The following is a 14,566-nucleotide window of genomic DNA, read 5'->3' as shown; positions in this document are numbered from 1 at the left end:
TTTATTTATTTCATTTTTGGCTGCATTGGGTCTTCGTTGCTGCGCACGGGCTTTCTCTAGTTGTGGCGAGCAGGGGTTATTCTTTGTTGCAGCGCATGGGCTTCTTGTTGTGGTGGCTTCTCTCGTTGCAGAGCACAGACTCTAGGTGCATGGGTTTCAGTAGTTGTGGTATGCAGGGCTCAACAGTGTGGCTCGCGGGCTCTAGAGCACAGACTCAGTAGTTGTGGCACACGCGCTTAGTTGCTCCGCGGCATGTGGGATCTTCCTGGACCAGGGCTCGAACCCGTGTCCCCTGCATTGGCAGGCAGATTCCTAACCACTGTGCCACCAGGGAAGTCCATGTTATTCATTTTCTTATTGTCAAGTTTTAAGAGTTATTTGTATACTTTGGATAACAGTCTTTTGCAAATATTTTCTCCCAATCTGTGGATTATCTTCTCATTCTCTTGACATTGTGTTTTGCAGAGCAAAAGTTTTTAATTTTAATGAAGCCCAGATTATCAATTACTTCTTTCATGGATAATAATCTTTCTTTCATGGATGGTGTTGTATCTAAAAATTCATCACCATAACTACAGTCAATTAGGTTACTGTCTGCGTTACCGTCTAGATATTTTATAGTTTTGCATTTTCCAATTAGGTCTATGATGTACTTTGAGTTAATTTTTGTGAAGAGTGTAAGGTCTGTGTCTAGAGTCAACTTCTTTGCGTGTGTATGTCCAGATGTTCCAGCACCATTTGTTGAAAAGACTATCTTTACACAAATGTATTGCCTTTGCTTCTTCAAAGATCAGTCGTCTATGTTTATGAGAGTCTATTTCAGAGCTATCTTGTTCTACCGATCTTTTTTAAAATTCTTTTGCCAATACCACACTGTTTTGATTATAGTAGCTTTATATTAAGTCTTGAGGTCAGGTAGTGTCAGTCCTCCAACTTTGTTCTTCTGTCTAAATACTGCCTTAGCTATTCTGGGTCTTTCGCTTCTCCATATAAATTTCAGAATCAGTTTGTTAATACCCCAAAAAAAAAATAACTTGCTGGGATTCTGACTGGGATTGCACTGAATCTGTAGATCAACTTGGGACAAAATGACATCTTGACAGTATTGAGTCTTCCTATCCAAGAACACAGAATATCTCTCCATTTACTTAGTTCTTTGATACCTTTCATCAGAGTTTTGTAGTTTTCCTCATACAGATCTTGTACAAACTTTGTCAGATTTATGCATAAGTATCTCATTTTTTAGGGTGCTAATATAAATGGTAATGTGTTTTTAACTTCAAATTCCACTTGTTCACTGCAGGTGTATAGTAAAGTGACTGCCTTCTGTATATTAACTTTGTATGTGCAAACTTGCAACAACTGTTTATTAGTTCCAGGAGTTTTGGGGTCAATTCTTTCAGACTTTCTACATCAATTATCATGTCACCTGTAAACAAAGACAGTTTTATTTCTTCCTTCCAAGTAGTTATACCTTTTATTTGCTTTTCTTGTCTTTTTGCATTAGCTAGGACTTTCAGTATGACATTGAAAAGCAGTGGTAAGAAGAGGACATCCTTGCCCTGTTCCTCACCATTGTTTCTCATCAATAACTATGACATTAGCTGTAGGGTTTCTGTACATGTTCTTTATCGAGTTGAGGAAGTTTTCCTCTATTCCTAATTTGCTGAGAGTTTTTATCATGAATGGGAGTTGGACTTTGTTAAATGCTTTTTCGGCATCTACTGATATATGATCATGTGATTTTTCTTCTCTAGCCTACTGATGTGATGGAACACATTAATTAATTTTCAAATGTTGAAGCAGCCTTGCATACCTGGTATAAAATCTCAGTTGTGGTGTATGTATAATTCTTTTTATAGCTTGTTGGATTCAACTTGCTAATACTTTGTTGAGAATTTTTGCATCTATGTTCATGAGAGATACTGGTCTGTAAGTTTTCTTTCCTCGTAATGTCTTTGGTTTTGGTATTAGGGTAATGCAGGCCTCATAGAAAACGTTAGAAAGTATTCCCTGAGCTCTGTCTTCTGAAGAGATTGTAGATAATTGGCATAATTTCTCCCTTAAATGGTTGGTAAAATTCACCAGTGAAACACATCTGGGTCTGGGGCTTTCTGTTTTAGAAGGTTATTAATTACTGGTTCAATTTCTTTAATAGATACAGGCTTATTCAGATTGTCTGTTTCTTCTTGTGTGAGTTTTGGCAAATTTTATCTCTCAAAAAACTGGCCTGTTTCATCTGGGTTATCAAATTTATGAGCACAGAATTGTTCATAATATTCTTTTATTATCCTTTTAATGCCCATGGGATCTGTACGGTTGTCCCCTCTTTCATTTCTGATATTAGTAACTTGTGTCTTCTCTCCTTTTTATCTAAGTTAGCCTGACTGGAGGCTTATAGATTTTATTGATCTTTTCAAAGAAACAGCTTTTGGTTTTAACCAAATCCCCCCAAATCAACAATTTTCTCAACTGATTTCCTGTTTTCAATTTTATTAATTTCTGCTCTGATTTTTCTTTTCTTTTCTTTTGCTCACTTCAGATTTAATTTGTTCTTCTTTTTCCAAATTCCTAAGGTAGAAGCTTAGAGTATTGATTTTAGATCTTTTTCTTTTCTGCTATATGCATTCAATGTTATAAATTTCCCTCCAAGCACTGCTTTTGCTGCATCTCACACATTTTTGTAAGCTTTTTCACTTAGTTCAAATTACTCTTAAATTTCTCTTGAGATTTCTCCTTTGTCCATGTATTACTTAGAAATATGTTGTTTAATTTCCAAGTATTTGGGAACTTTCCAGCTTTCCTTCTCTTAGTATTTTCTAGTTTAATTCCATTGTGGTCTGAGAGCAAGCATGATATGCTTTCTATTCTCTTAAGTTTGTTGAGGTGTGTTTTATGACCCAGAACATGGTCTATCTTGGTGAATGATTCATGTGAGCTTGGGAAGAATGTGTAATGTGTTATTGTTGGATAAAGGAGCCTATAGATGCCAGTAGTGTCCAGCTGAATGATGGTGCTTAGCTCATAACTTCAGCTCAACTATGTCCTTACTGATTTTCTGCCTGTAGGATCTGTCCATTTCTGATAGAGGGGTGTTAAAAGTCTCCAACTATAACAGTGGATTTACCTATTTCTCCTTGCTATTCTATCAGTTTTTGCCTCATGTATTTTGACACTGTTGTTAGGTGCACACAGATTAAGGATCATTACGTCTTCTTGGAGTATTGTGTAATGCCTCTCTTTATCCCTGATAATTTCCTTTGCTCTGAAGTTGGCTGTGTCTGAAATTTTTTTTTCCCTCACGTTTATTTATCTATCTATCTATTTATTTACTTATGGCTGTGTTGGGTCTTCGTTTCTGTGCGAGGGCTTTCTCTAGTTGTGGCAAGTGGGGGCCACTCTTCATTGCGGTGCGCAGGCCTCTCACTATCGCGGCCTCTCTTGTTGCAGAGCACAGGCTCCAGACGCGCAGGCTCAGTAATTGTGGCTCATGGGCCCAGTTGCTCCGCGGCATGTGGGATCTTCCCAGACCTGGGCTCGAACCCGTGTCCCCTGCATTGGCAGGCAGATTCTCAACCACTGCACCACCAGGGAAGCCCTGTGTATGAAATTAATATAGCTACTCCAGCTTTCTTTTGAGTAGTATTATTATAGTACACCTTTCTCCATTTCTTTACTTAATGTGTCTTCATATTTAAAATGGGTTTCTTATACCCAACACTTAGTTGGGTCTTGTTTTTTAATCCATTTTAACAATCTCTTTTAATTGGTATAGACTACTGATATTTAAAATGATTATTAACATAGTTGGATTAATATCTACCATATTGTTACTGTTTTCTATTTCTTGTTCTTTTTTTTTTTTTTTTGCGGTACGCGGGCCTCTCACTGCTGTGGCCTCTCCCGTTGCAGAGCACAGGCTCCGGACGCGCAGGCTCAGCGGCCATGGCTCACGGGCCCAGCCGCTTCGCGGCATCTTCCCGGTCTGGGGCACGAACCCGTGTCCCCTGCATCAGCAGGCGGACTCTCAACCACTGCGCCACCAGGGAAGCCTATTTCTTGTTCTTTATTCTAAATTTTGTCTTCAACACTGTTTCTGCCTTTTGTAGTCTTAACTGAGTATTTTATATGACTCCATTTTCTCCCCTTTCATATCACATCTATTATGTGTCTATTTTTAGTTGTTGCCCTCAAGTTTGCAGCATACATTTACAACTAATCCAAACCTACTTCCAAATAGCACTATACTGCTTCATGGGTAGTACAAGGACCTTATAATAACAAAATAGTCCTAATTCCTCCCTCCTATAACTGTATCCTTGCTGTCATTCATTTATACATAAGCACACACACACACACATATAATATCAAATACACTATTGCTATTATTATTTTGAATAAAATTTATCTGATGGCTCAATTAAGAGTAAGAAAAATGTAAGTTTTTATTCTACCTTTACTAATCATTCTCTCATGCTCCTCCTTTCTTAGATCCAGATTTCTTATCTATATTATTTTCTTTCTCTCTAAAGAACTTCTTTTAACATTTCTTGCAAGACATTTCTATTGGTAACAAATTCCCTCAATTTTTGTTTGTCTGAGAAAGTCTTTATTTCTCTTCTGCTTTTGAAGAATTCCTCAGGGTACAAAATTCTATGTTGGTGGGTTTTTCTCTCAAAACCTTAAATATTTTATTCTCTCTTTACCTTTTCTTTTCTGCAGTTTGAATATATGCCTACTTGTAGGGTTTTTTGTTTTGTTTTCTCTCTCTTTTTTTTTTCTCTGTTTATCCTGCTTGATGTACTCTAAGCTTCCTGGATCTATGGTTTGGTGTCTGACATTAATCTGGGGAAATCCTCAGTCATTATTGTTTCAAATATTGCTTCTGTTCCTTTCTCCCTTTCTTCTCTTTCTGATATTCCCATTACGTGTATGTTACACATTTTGTAACTGTCCTATAGTTCTTGGATAGTCTGTTCTACTTTTTTTTCAGTCTTCTCTTTGCTTTTCAGTTCTAGAACTTACTAATGTTATATCCTCAAGCTCAGAGATTCTTTCCCCAGCTGTGTGTCTAGTCTACTAATGAGACCATCAAAGGCATTCTTCATTTCTGCTACATTGTTTTTGATGTTTAACATTTATTTTTGATTCTTTCTTAGAATTTCCATCTCTCCGCTTATATTATCCACCTGTTCTTGCATGTTGTCTACTTTTTCCATTAAATCCCTTAATATATTAATCATAGTATTTTTTTAAATTCCTGGTCTAATAATTCCAATACTCCTGCCGCATCTAAGTCTAGTTTTGATGTTTGTTCTGTCTCTTCAAACTTCAAACTCTTCAACTTTTTTGCCTTTTAGTTTGCCTTGTAATTTCTGAAAGGCACACATGATGCACTGGGTAAAAGGCACTACAGTAAATAGATCTTTAGTAATGTGGTAGTAAGGTGTGAAGAGAGGGAAGTGTTCTATAGTCTTGATTAGGTCTCAGTCTTTTGGTAAACCTGTGACCCTGGAATGTGAATTTCACCAGTGCTTCTCAGCTTTTTTCCCCCTTAGGTGTACAGAATGGGTTGAAGGTGCTGGAGTTGGCTATTTTCCTTCTCCCAGGTAAGATCAGCTCTGATAAACCCACAGCAGGTCAACCTTCGGCAAAATAGTTTTTCCTGAAGGCCGGCTTTAGTTAAGAAACACAGAATACTCTGACATATTTCAAAATGGTTCCTTTCCCCCATCCCCCTGCAGAAGCACAAGGGATTTTTCTCTGATGATCACTGTGAGAATCCAGTAGCAGTCCTGGAGGTAAATTTCACAAAAGTGTGGAGGCTTCCCTACAACTGGGTCCTCCTGGAGTTTTTAATTTCAGACTTGTTCACATTGAGCCTGCAACAAATCATCAATTGCAGTTCAGATCTTCCTACCCTAGCACTGGTTCCTGCAGAGATGTCTGATCCTGTCAGTTGTGATTCTCTGCATCTGCCTGTCTCTCTAGTTTTTGGTGCAAGGGTTTGGCCTGTGACCTTACTTCTGGCAGATCTAAGAAGAATTGTTGATTTTTCAGTTTGTTGAGCTTTTTACTTGTTGGTAGGACAGAATGGTGACTTCTAAATTCTCTCTCTGCCAGACCAAAAACCAGAAGTCCCAAATGTTATTTGATCCAACTCAATTAGCATGGTACATGGTAGCAGTCACTTTACAGATATAACACGTTCATGTTTATTGGCTAATTAGATAAACCTTTATTGCTAGAAATCTCAGATAGGATGCATCTAGCTCACGATATTCCTAGAGAGAGTTAAATTTACTTGTTCAACATATCCATCTCCATTATTCCATTAATATGAGTTTAAGGGCATGGAGTCTGTCTACCTCTGTGTTCCTAGCATCCAGCACAGCATCTGGAACACGGAAGTGCTTCGTAAATATATACTGAATTGACACAATATTTAATTTTCCTGACCCCCTTTCTACTTTTCTCTCCCCAAAATCTTTTTTTAGACAATTTTCTGTTGCAAAATCTCATCCACTCCATTTGGAATTCTTAAGTCTTTTTTTTCCTTTTTTTTTAAAGTAGGTCCTTGTTGGTTGGAGTTCTTAATAGTCTACTTTAACTTCTGCTACATATATTATGTGGAAGACAATTTTCAAGTTTGTTTCAAAAGGATTAGTTTCAGGGCAACTGAAAACGGACTAAGACTAAAGAGGAACTAAGACTCTACCAAATTATCCTCCGTGCTCCTGTCCTTACAGAAAAAAAACCTATAAAACCTCGACATAATACGAAACGCTACCTGAAGCTACTGAAGAGGGAACAGAAGTAGACAAGTCTGGCAGGGAGCTCACACTCACTGGGAAGAAAACAGACTGGCAGCCACACAATTAACTTCACACATAGGCGGTGGGGGATGGAGAACTCCTAATCTTTCTGGCATAGGGGACCAGAAAAGTGAAGCCAGGAAACCATGAATGTGGAAGAGACTAGGGGAAGCCCAAAAGGGAAAGAGTCAAAGAGGGGATCTCCAAACTATCTACCCACATCCGTGACTGATCCCTAAACCACCATGTACGAACAACAGTCAAAGCAGCTCAGCCATACAGAAAAAGTCAGAACCACGACTGGAGTTCCCTCCCTGAAGGTCCTGAATTGTGAAGAGAAGCAGACAGGCTCTGGTGTGGAGTTCATGTGCTCAGAGGAGAGGAGACAGGGAGGTATACAAGTAAATTACCATCACAGGCTTTCAGCCTGTGACTAAGTGCAGTCTGTGTGGCAAGCACAGCAGCAGCTGGGGGCTCACATGGGAAAACCAGCAATTTTTCTGGTTGGGGAAATAGAGAAGGTAGGACTTGTGAACAGTAAACAGACTGGCAGAATCTTGCAAAAAAAAAGCCAGAAAGAGGATCCTCAAACTTGACTACCTTCATCACTACTGATCCCTAAGCCACACACGTGGGACAGAATCAAAGCAGACCAGCTAAAGACAAAGGACCTTTTGAGAAGAGACTGGAGACACAACAGAAAGCCACAGTAGAAAGAGTCTGCAGTTCAAGCCCAGCCAAGAAAATTACCTGATAAAATAAAGAGAAAAAATTCTCAGTGAAGAAAAATAACAGAACCCAGAATCTCCATAATGTAACATTCAAATATCCAGGATACAATCTAAAATTATCCAACATGTGAAGGAACAAGAAAATAAAACATATTTTTCTTAAGAGAAAAGAAAATCAAGTCCAATCCTGAAATGAACAAAATGTTAGAACTGGTAAGAATTTTAAAACAACTATATTTATCCTCAATGAAACAAAACATGTTTCAATGCATGAAAATTTGAACAGATAAATGAACAGATGCAGGAAAGAAACAGAAACAATAAAAAAAGAACCAAATAAAAATTACAGAACTGAAAAATATGATTGTGGAAGATAAAAATGCACTGAGTGTATTTAACAGCTGAGTTTACATCAAAGAGTGAACCTGAAAGTAGAGCAATAGAAATCATCCAAGGAGAAGAACAGACAGGAAAAAAGAGCAAACCAAACAAAACCAAAACCCAGAGGGACTGACCTATGAGATGGTGGAGGAAGAACCTTCAATAATATTCTCTTCCATGAAAGCAAAGAGAATACTGGCAGAAACAGTCAAAATCAACTTTTCCAGAACTCTTGAAATTAACTGAAGGCTTGCAATAATCCACGGAATGTTTATTCAAGAAAAACGCCTGAATCTCAGTAAGAACTGTGAGCTTCATGGTGGCTTAACATTACCTAGTCCCATCCCCCTTCCCCCAGCTTCACCTAGCTTTGAAACCAACCGCCTTGCAGCTATGGCAGCTGTGAAAACCAGCAACCTAGCAACCACTCCAGGGGGCAAAATGGGTTTGGAGCTCCCCAAAAGCCCATCTTTAAGAGAAATGTCACTATCTAACCTATCTGGCAGCTCACTCAACAGCTCCATTCTCAGGGCTTGTCTTTTTTTTGTCCTGACTCAGAGCTTACTCTAAGCAAACAGCACTATCCCCAAGGCACATTATTTAACTTTACAGGTGCCAGAGGCAGTGCCTCCAGAAGAGACTAATTAGAGACCCACCAAAAACCTTAAAAGGAAAAACTGGAGAATGAGAGGTTTGCAGAGGCTTTCAAAAGCTCCAACATATTTCTGGAACTCTAGAAGGACATGTGCATGTACAGAGCTGTGGACATACACAGGAAAGACCTGTAAAGGCCTACAACCTATGGCTGACTTTGAGGATCTGCATAAGCAGGAAGTAAAGGCTAATAAGGCAGAATTGTAAACTGTCTGCCAGAGCATTAGAAACCCCAAAATAAAATGAAGCAAAAGCTGACAGACCTAGAGTAAGAAATAGACGTTTCAACTATAACATTTAGATGCTTCAATACTCCTCTTTCAATAATGGACAGAACAATTAGCAGAAGAGGAACAGGAAAGAGAAGTCTTGAAGGAAACTATAAGCCAACTAAACTTAGCAGACATCTACAGAACATTCCACTCAACAACAAAACACATTCAACACATTATTTTCAAATGCACTTGGAATATTCTCCAGAATAGGCCTTATGTTAGGCTATAAGTTTCAATAAATTAAAAAAACCAGAAACCATACAAAGTATGTTCTCTAACTGCAATGGAATGAAATTAGAAATCAGTATCAGAAGGAAATGTGAGAAATTCACAAATATGTGGGAATTAAACAGCATACTTCTAAACAACCAATATCACAAGGGAAATTAGAAAATACTTTGAGATGAATGAAAATGAAGACACAACATACCACAACTTATGGGACACAGCTAAAGCATTGCTTAGAGAGATATCTGCAGCTGTAAACACCTATTTTAATAAAGAGGAAAGATTTCAAATCAATAATCTAGACTTTCACCTCAAGAAACTTAAAAAAAAAAACCCAAAGCAAGATGAAGGAAGTAATAAGACTAAGCAGAAATAAATGAAAGAGGAAAGAAAAATAAAGAATATCAATAAAATCAGAATTGGTTCTTTGAAAAAAACAATAAAATTGACAAACCGTTAGCTAGACAGACCATGAAAAGAATAGAGAAGACTCAAATTACGAAAATTAGTAATAAGAGACATCACTATAGACCTTATAAAAATAAAAGGAATTATAAGAGAATACCATAAACACTATATAACAACAAATTAGATAACAGATTAAATGGACAAATTCCTAGAAATCTGCAAACTACCAAAACTGACTCAAGAAGAAATGGATAGGGGCTTCCCTGGTGGCGCAGTGGTAGAGAGTCCGCCTGCCGATGCAGGAGACACGGGTTCATGCCCCAGTCCGGGAAGATCCCACATGTTGCGGAGCGGCTAGGCCCGTGAGCCATGGCCGCTGAGCCTGCGCCTCCAGAGCCTGTGCTCCACAACGGGAGAGGCCACAACAGTGACAGGCCCGCCTACCACAAAAAAAAAAAAAAAAAAAAAAAAAAGAAGAAATGGATAATCTGAATAGACTTAACAAGCAGAGACTGAACTAGTAATTTGAAAACTTCAAACAAAGAATATCCCTGGCTCACATGGCTTCATTAATGAATTCTACTGTATATTTAAAGAATTAATACCAATCCTTCAAAACCTCTTCCAAAAGACAGAAGAGTGAACACTTCCCAACTCATTCCATGAGACAAGTACACCAAGATACCAAGTATATTTGATACCAAGACCAAAAAAAAAAAAAGATATGAAAAGAGAACTATAGAACAATATCCTTTATGAAGATAGCCATAAAAAATTCTCAAAACAAATATTAGCAAACTCAACCCAACAACATATAAAAAAGATTATACCCCGTGACCAAGTGGGATTTATTCCAAGAATGTAAGACTGACTTAACATAAATCAAAAATCAATCAAGCTTATAAACCGTATCAATAAAATAAACAAGATTATGTTAATAGATGCAGAAAAAAGCATTTGATAAAATCCAACCCTTCCATGTTAAAAATACTTAAACTAGGAACAGAAGGCAACTTTCTCAAAATAAAGCCATCTATGAAAAACCCGCAGTTAATGTCATATTTAATGGTGAAAAACTGAATGCTTTCCCCTTAGGAGAAAAGAAAAAAGATAAGGATGTCCACTCTTGCCAATTCTGTTCAACACTGTATTGGAGGTTCTATCCAGGCCAATTAGGGAAGAAAAATAAAAGAAATCCAGATTAGAAAGGAAGAAGTAAAACTAACACTACTTACAGATGACATGATCTTATACATGAGAAAATTCTAAAGAATCCATTAAAAAAATTAGAACTAATGAATGAATTCAGCAAGGATGCAGGATACAAGATCAATATAAAAATCAATTTTATTGGGAATTCCCTGGCAGCCCAGTTGTTAGGACTCAGCACTCACTGCTGGAGCCCAGGTTCAAACCCGTGGTCAGGGAACTGAGATCCCACAAGTTGCGTGGTGCGGACATTAAAAAAAAAAAAAAAAATTTATTCCTATACGCTACCAATGAACATTCTGAAAAGCAACTTTTAAAAAAAATCCATTTATAATAGCATCAAACTGAATAAACTAGGAATAGATTCAGCAAAAGAAGTATATGACTTGTACACTGAAAACTGCAAAACATTGCTGAAAGAAATTAAACAAGACCAAATAAATGGAAAGATATACTGTGTTCACGGACTGGAAGACATAATAATGCTAAGATAGCAACACTCCCCAAATTGATCTATCAATTCAAAGCAATCCTTATCAAAATCCCAGCTGCCTTTCTGCAGAAGTTGAGAAAGCAAACTGATTTTAAAAGACCAAAATAAATGGAAAATATATCATACATATAGATTAGAAGACTCTGCATTAAGATAGCAATCCTCCCCAAACTAACCTATAGAATCAACGCAATCCCAAACAAAATTCAAATAAGCTTTTTAAAAAAAACTGCTGAGTTGATTTTAAAGTTCATACAGAAAGGCAGAGGACATGAGACTAGCTAAACCAATTTAAAAAACAACAACAACAAAACAAAGTTGGAAGACTTAAGGTACCTGATTTTAAGACTTACTACAAAGTTACAGCCAACAGTATATTACTGGCATAACTATAGACATATAGACCAGTGGAACATAGCAGAGAGCACAGAAATAGACCCATACTTATATGGTCAGTTGATTTTTGCAAAAATCAATTTTTAGCAAAAATTTTTTTTACATAAAAGGTGTACAGGTAATTCAAAAGAAACAAGATAATCTTTTCAAAAAATGGTAAAGGAACTGATAACTGTACAGGGAAAAGTCCTTGAACTTGACCTTGCATCATATATGAAAATTAACTCAAAATGGATTATAAACCTAAATACAAGTGTTAAAACTAGAAGAAAACAAAGGATAAAATCTTTATGATGTTGAGTTGGACAAAGATTTCTTAACCAGAACATCAAAGGTCTAAAACTACTGAAGAAAAAATAAATAAAATGAACCTCATGAAGATTAAAAACATTTGTTCTGGGGCTTCCCTGGTGGCGCAGTGGTTGAGAGTCCGCCTGCCGATGCAGGGTGCACGGGTTCGTGCCCCGGTCCGGGAAGATCCCACATGCCGCGGAGCAGCTGGGCCCGTGAGCCATGGCCGCTGAGCCTGCGTGCGTCCGGAGCCTGTGCTCCACAATGGGAGAGGCCACAACAGCGAGAGGCCCGCGTACCACAAAAAAAAAAAAAAAATTTGTTCTTTGAAAAACATGGTTAAAAAAACAAAACGGTAGGCAATGGCCTGGGAGAAAATTTTTGCGAAACACATATTTTAAAATGTCTTGTATACAGACTACATAAAGAACTCTTACAGGCTCCAGTGGGGAGTTCACGTGCCTAGAACTCAATAATATGAAGTCAAATAACGCGTCTTCCCTACCCTTCTAAAAAGTGCTAAAAGATTTAAACAGATGATTCACAAAAAAGATACGTGAATTGGCAAGAGCACATGAAAAGATGCTGAACATCACTAACCACCAGGAAAATAAAAATTTAAATCACAATGTGATACCATTATCCACCCACTAGAATGGCTAAAATTTTTAAAAGACGTAAAAAGACGGACAGTACCAAGTGCCTGCAAGGATATGGAGCTATCAGAACTCTCATATATTGCTGATGGGAATGCAAAATGGTATAGCCATTTTGAAAAACCAAATAGTAGTACCTCAGAAAGTAAAACATACATTTACCATACAATCCATCCGTTCCATTCTAGGGAGTTGCCCAAGAAGAATGAACACATAGGCCCACACAAAAACTTATTCATAGCTAGGGGTCAGCGATGGAGGATAAGGACAATATAAGGATACCTGTGGTGATGAAACTGTTCTGTATCATGACTTTATCAATGTGAATATCTGGTTGTGATATTGTGCTTTAGGTTGGCAAGATGTTATCACTGAGAGAAAATGGGTAAAGAGTATACTGGATCTCTTGTGTCATTTCATACAACTGCATGTGAATCTACAATTTCCTCATAATAAAAAGTTTAGGGCTTCCCTGGTGGCGCAGTGGTTGAGAGCCCGCCTGCCGACGCAGGGGACACGGGTTCGTGCCCCAGTCCGGGAAGATCCCACATGCCGCGGAGCGGCTGGGCCCGTGAGCCATGGCCGCTGAGCCTGCGCGTCCGGAGCCTGTGCTCCGCAACGGGAGAGGCCACAACAGTGAGAGGCCCGCATACCACACAAAAAACAAAAACAAAAACAAAAACAAAAAAAAAAAGTTTAATTAAAACCATAACAAAACTCATTCACAAACGTAGCAGCATTACTTATAATAACTCCAATCCAGAAGCAACTCGAATGTCCTTCAAGTGGTTAACAGATAAACAAATAACAGTATATCCAACCCATGGAATATCATTCAGCAATTAAAGGGAACAAAATAATATCCGCAACGACATGGATGAATTTAAAAAACATTAAGCTAAGTGAAAGAAATAAAACACCAAGATCAAGATTACATAGTGTATGATTCTACTTACATGAATAGCAGTAAAGGAAAAGTAGATCAGTGATTGCCTGGAGATGGGACTGTGGGGAAAGGTCAGAGTACAAGGGACAGGAGGAAACTTTTTAGTGTGAAGGAACTATACTGCTCCTTCTAAAATTTGATTATGGTGGTGGTTACATGATCATGTACAATAAAGTTCACACTGTACGCATAAAATTGGTGAATTTTGTTATCTAAATAATATTTTTAAAGAGAAAAAAATTAAGGCTTAGAAAATTAATACCTGTTAGCGTCTTTCCTGCATTCAAAGGAGGTGCAATGACTCTGAAAAGTTTCTGCATAAAAATTAATAGGAAAACAATCAACATCATCTTAAAAAAATATTTTAAAAAATAATCTAAATCTTATGCTATTAATCACCTTTCTCTGATTGAATTAGTCATTTGCTATTAAGATTAAATATAAAAACTCTTAATGTGGACATGAACTGTTTTCACAGGATCACTGGGAAATCATTATTGTTATATTCCTCACTGAAAGAAACCATTTAATAAACACCAGTTAGAAGAAGGTCCTTGTTGAAATCATTATTTCTAATATAAGATATCCTTAGGTTCCTAAAAGTGCTTTATTCTTTAAAAAATAGTAAGCAAGTCAAGGGATTAATAGCCCACCAAAAGGGTAAGATTACTTTAAGCTGAAAACATGTGAACAGTCAGCAGCCATAGAAACAAACACCTAAATGTAAGCAGAGCCCCTGAAAACACAAGATTAATGGCAAAACTATGTTGGCCTTCCTGGGAGGGAGTTTCCTATTTAGGAGAAGATTGACCCTTAGCACTGGGAGGTGGTGCAAAGCCAGCTGTTCATTAGCAACAAAAAGCTCAATAAAACTATTCATATTTTCCAAGGAAAACCTAAATCCCTCCCTCACACCCCAAATTTTGTTAAACTGGTATATAAACCTTTACTTCTCTGGTTGTTCAGTGATTTACTCATTTCTGCGTGCTCCCAGTACAACTGTGAATAAACCTTGTCTTTTCTCCTGTTGTCAGTTCATTAGCAGCCCTCTCCCCACCATTCGGGTTTCAGGTGGTAGAGGAA

General features: G+C 37.7%; 1 protein-coding gene across 5 annotated transcripts in view; it reads right to left on the bottom strand.

Moving 5' to 3' along the window:
- Positions 1-14,566, bottom strand: part of VPS8 (VPS8 subunit of CORVET complex) — a 290,094-nt gene that overhangs the window by 184,667 nt on the left and 90,861 nt on the right. For all 5 annotated transcript variants that reach the window (XM_055084239.1, XM_055084243.1, XM_055084241.1 and 2 more), the window contains one exon: positions 13,746-13,797. In XM_055084239.1, coding sequence (XP_054940214.1) covers positions 13,746-13,797 — 52 coding nt within the window. The remainder of the gene's footprint in view (positions 1-13,745; positions 13,798-14,566) is intronic.

This window comes from Physeter macrocephalus, chromosome 1 (genome assembly GCF_002837175.3).
Source record: "Physeter macrocephalus isolate SW-GA chromosome 1, ASM283717v5, whole genome shotgun sequence".
Classification (NCBI taxonomy): Eukaryota; Metazoa; Chordata; class Mammalia; order Artiodactyla; family Physeteridae; genus Physeter; species Physeter macrocephalus.
Note: the sequence above shows the minus strand (reverse complement) of the source record. Positions and strands in the feature narration are given on the sequence as shown.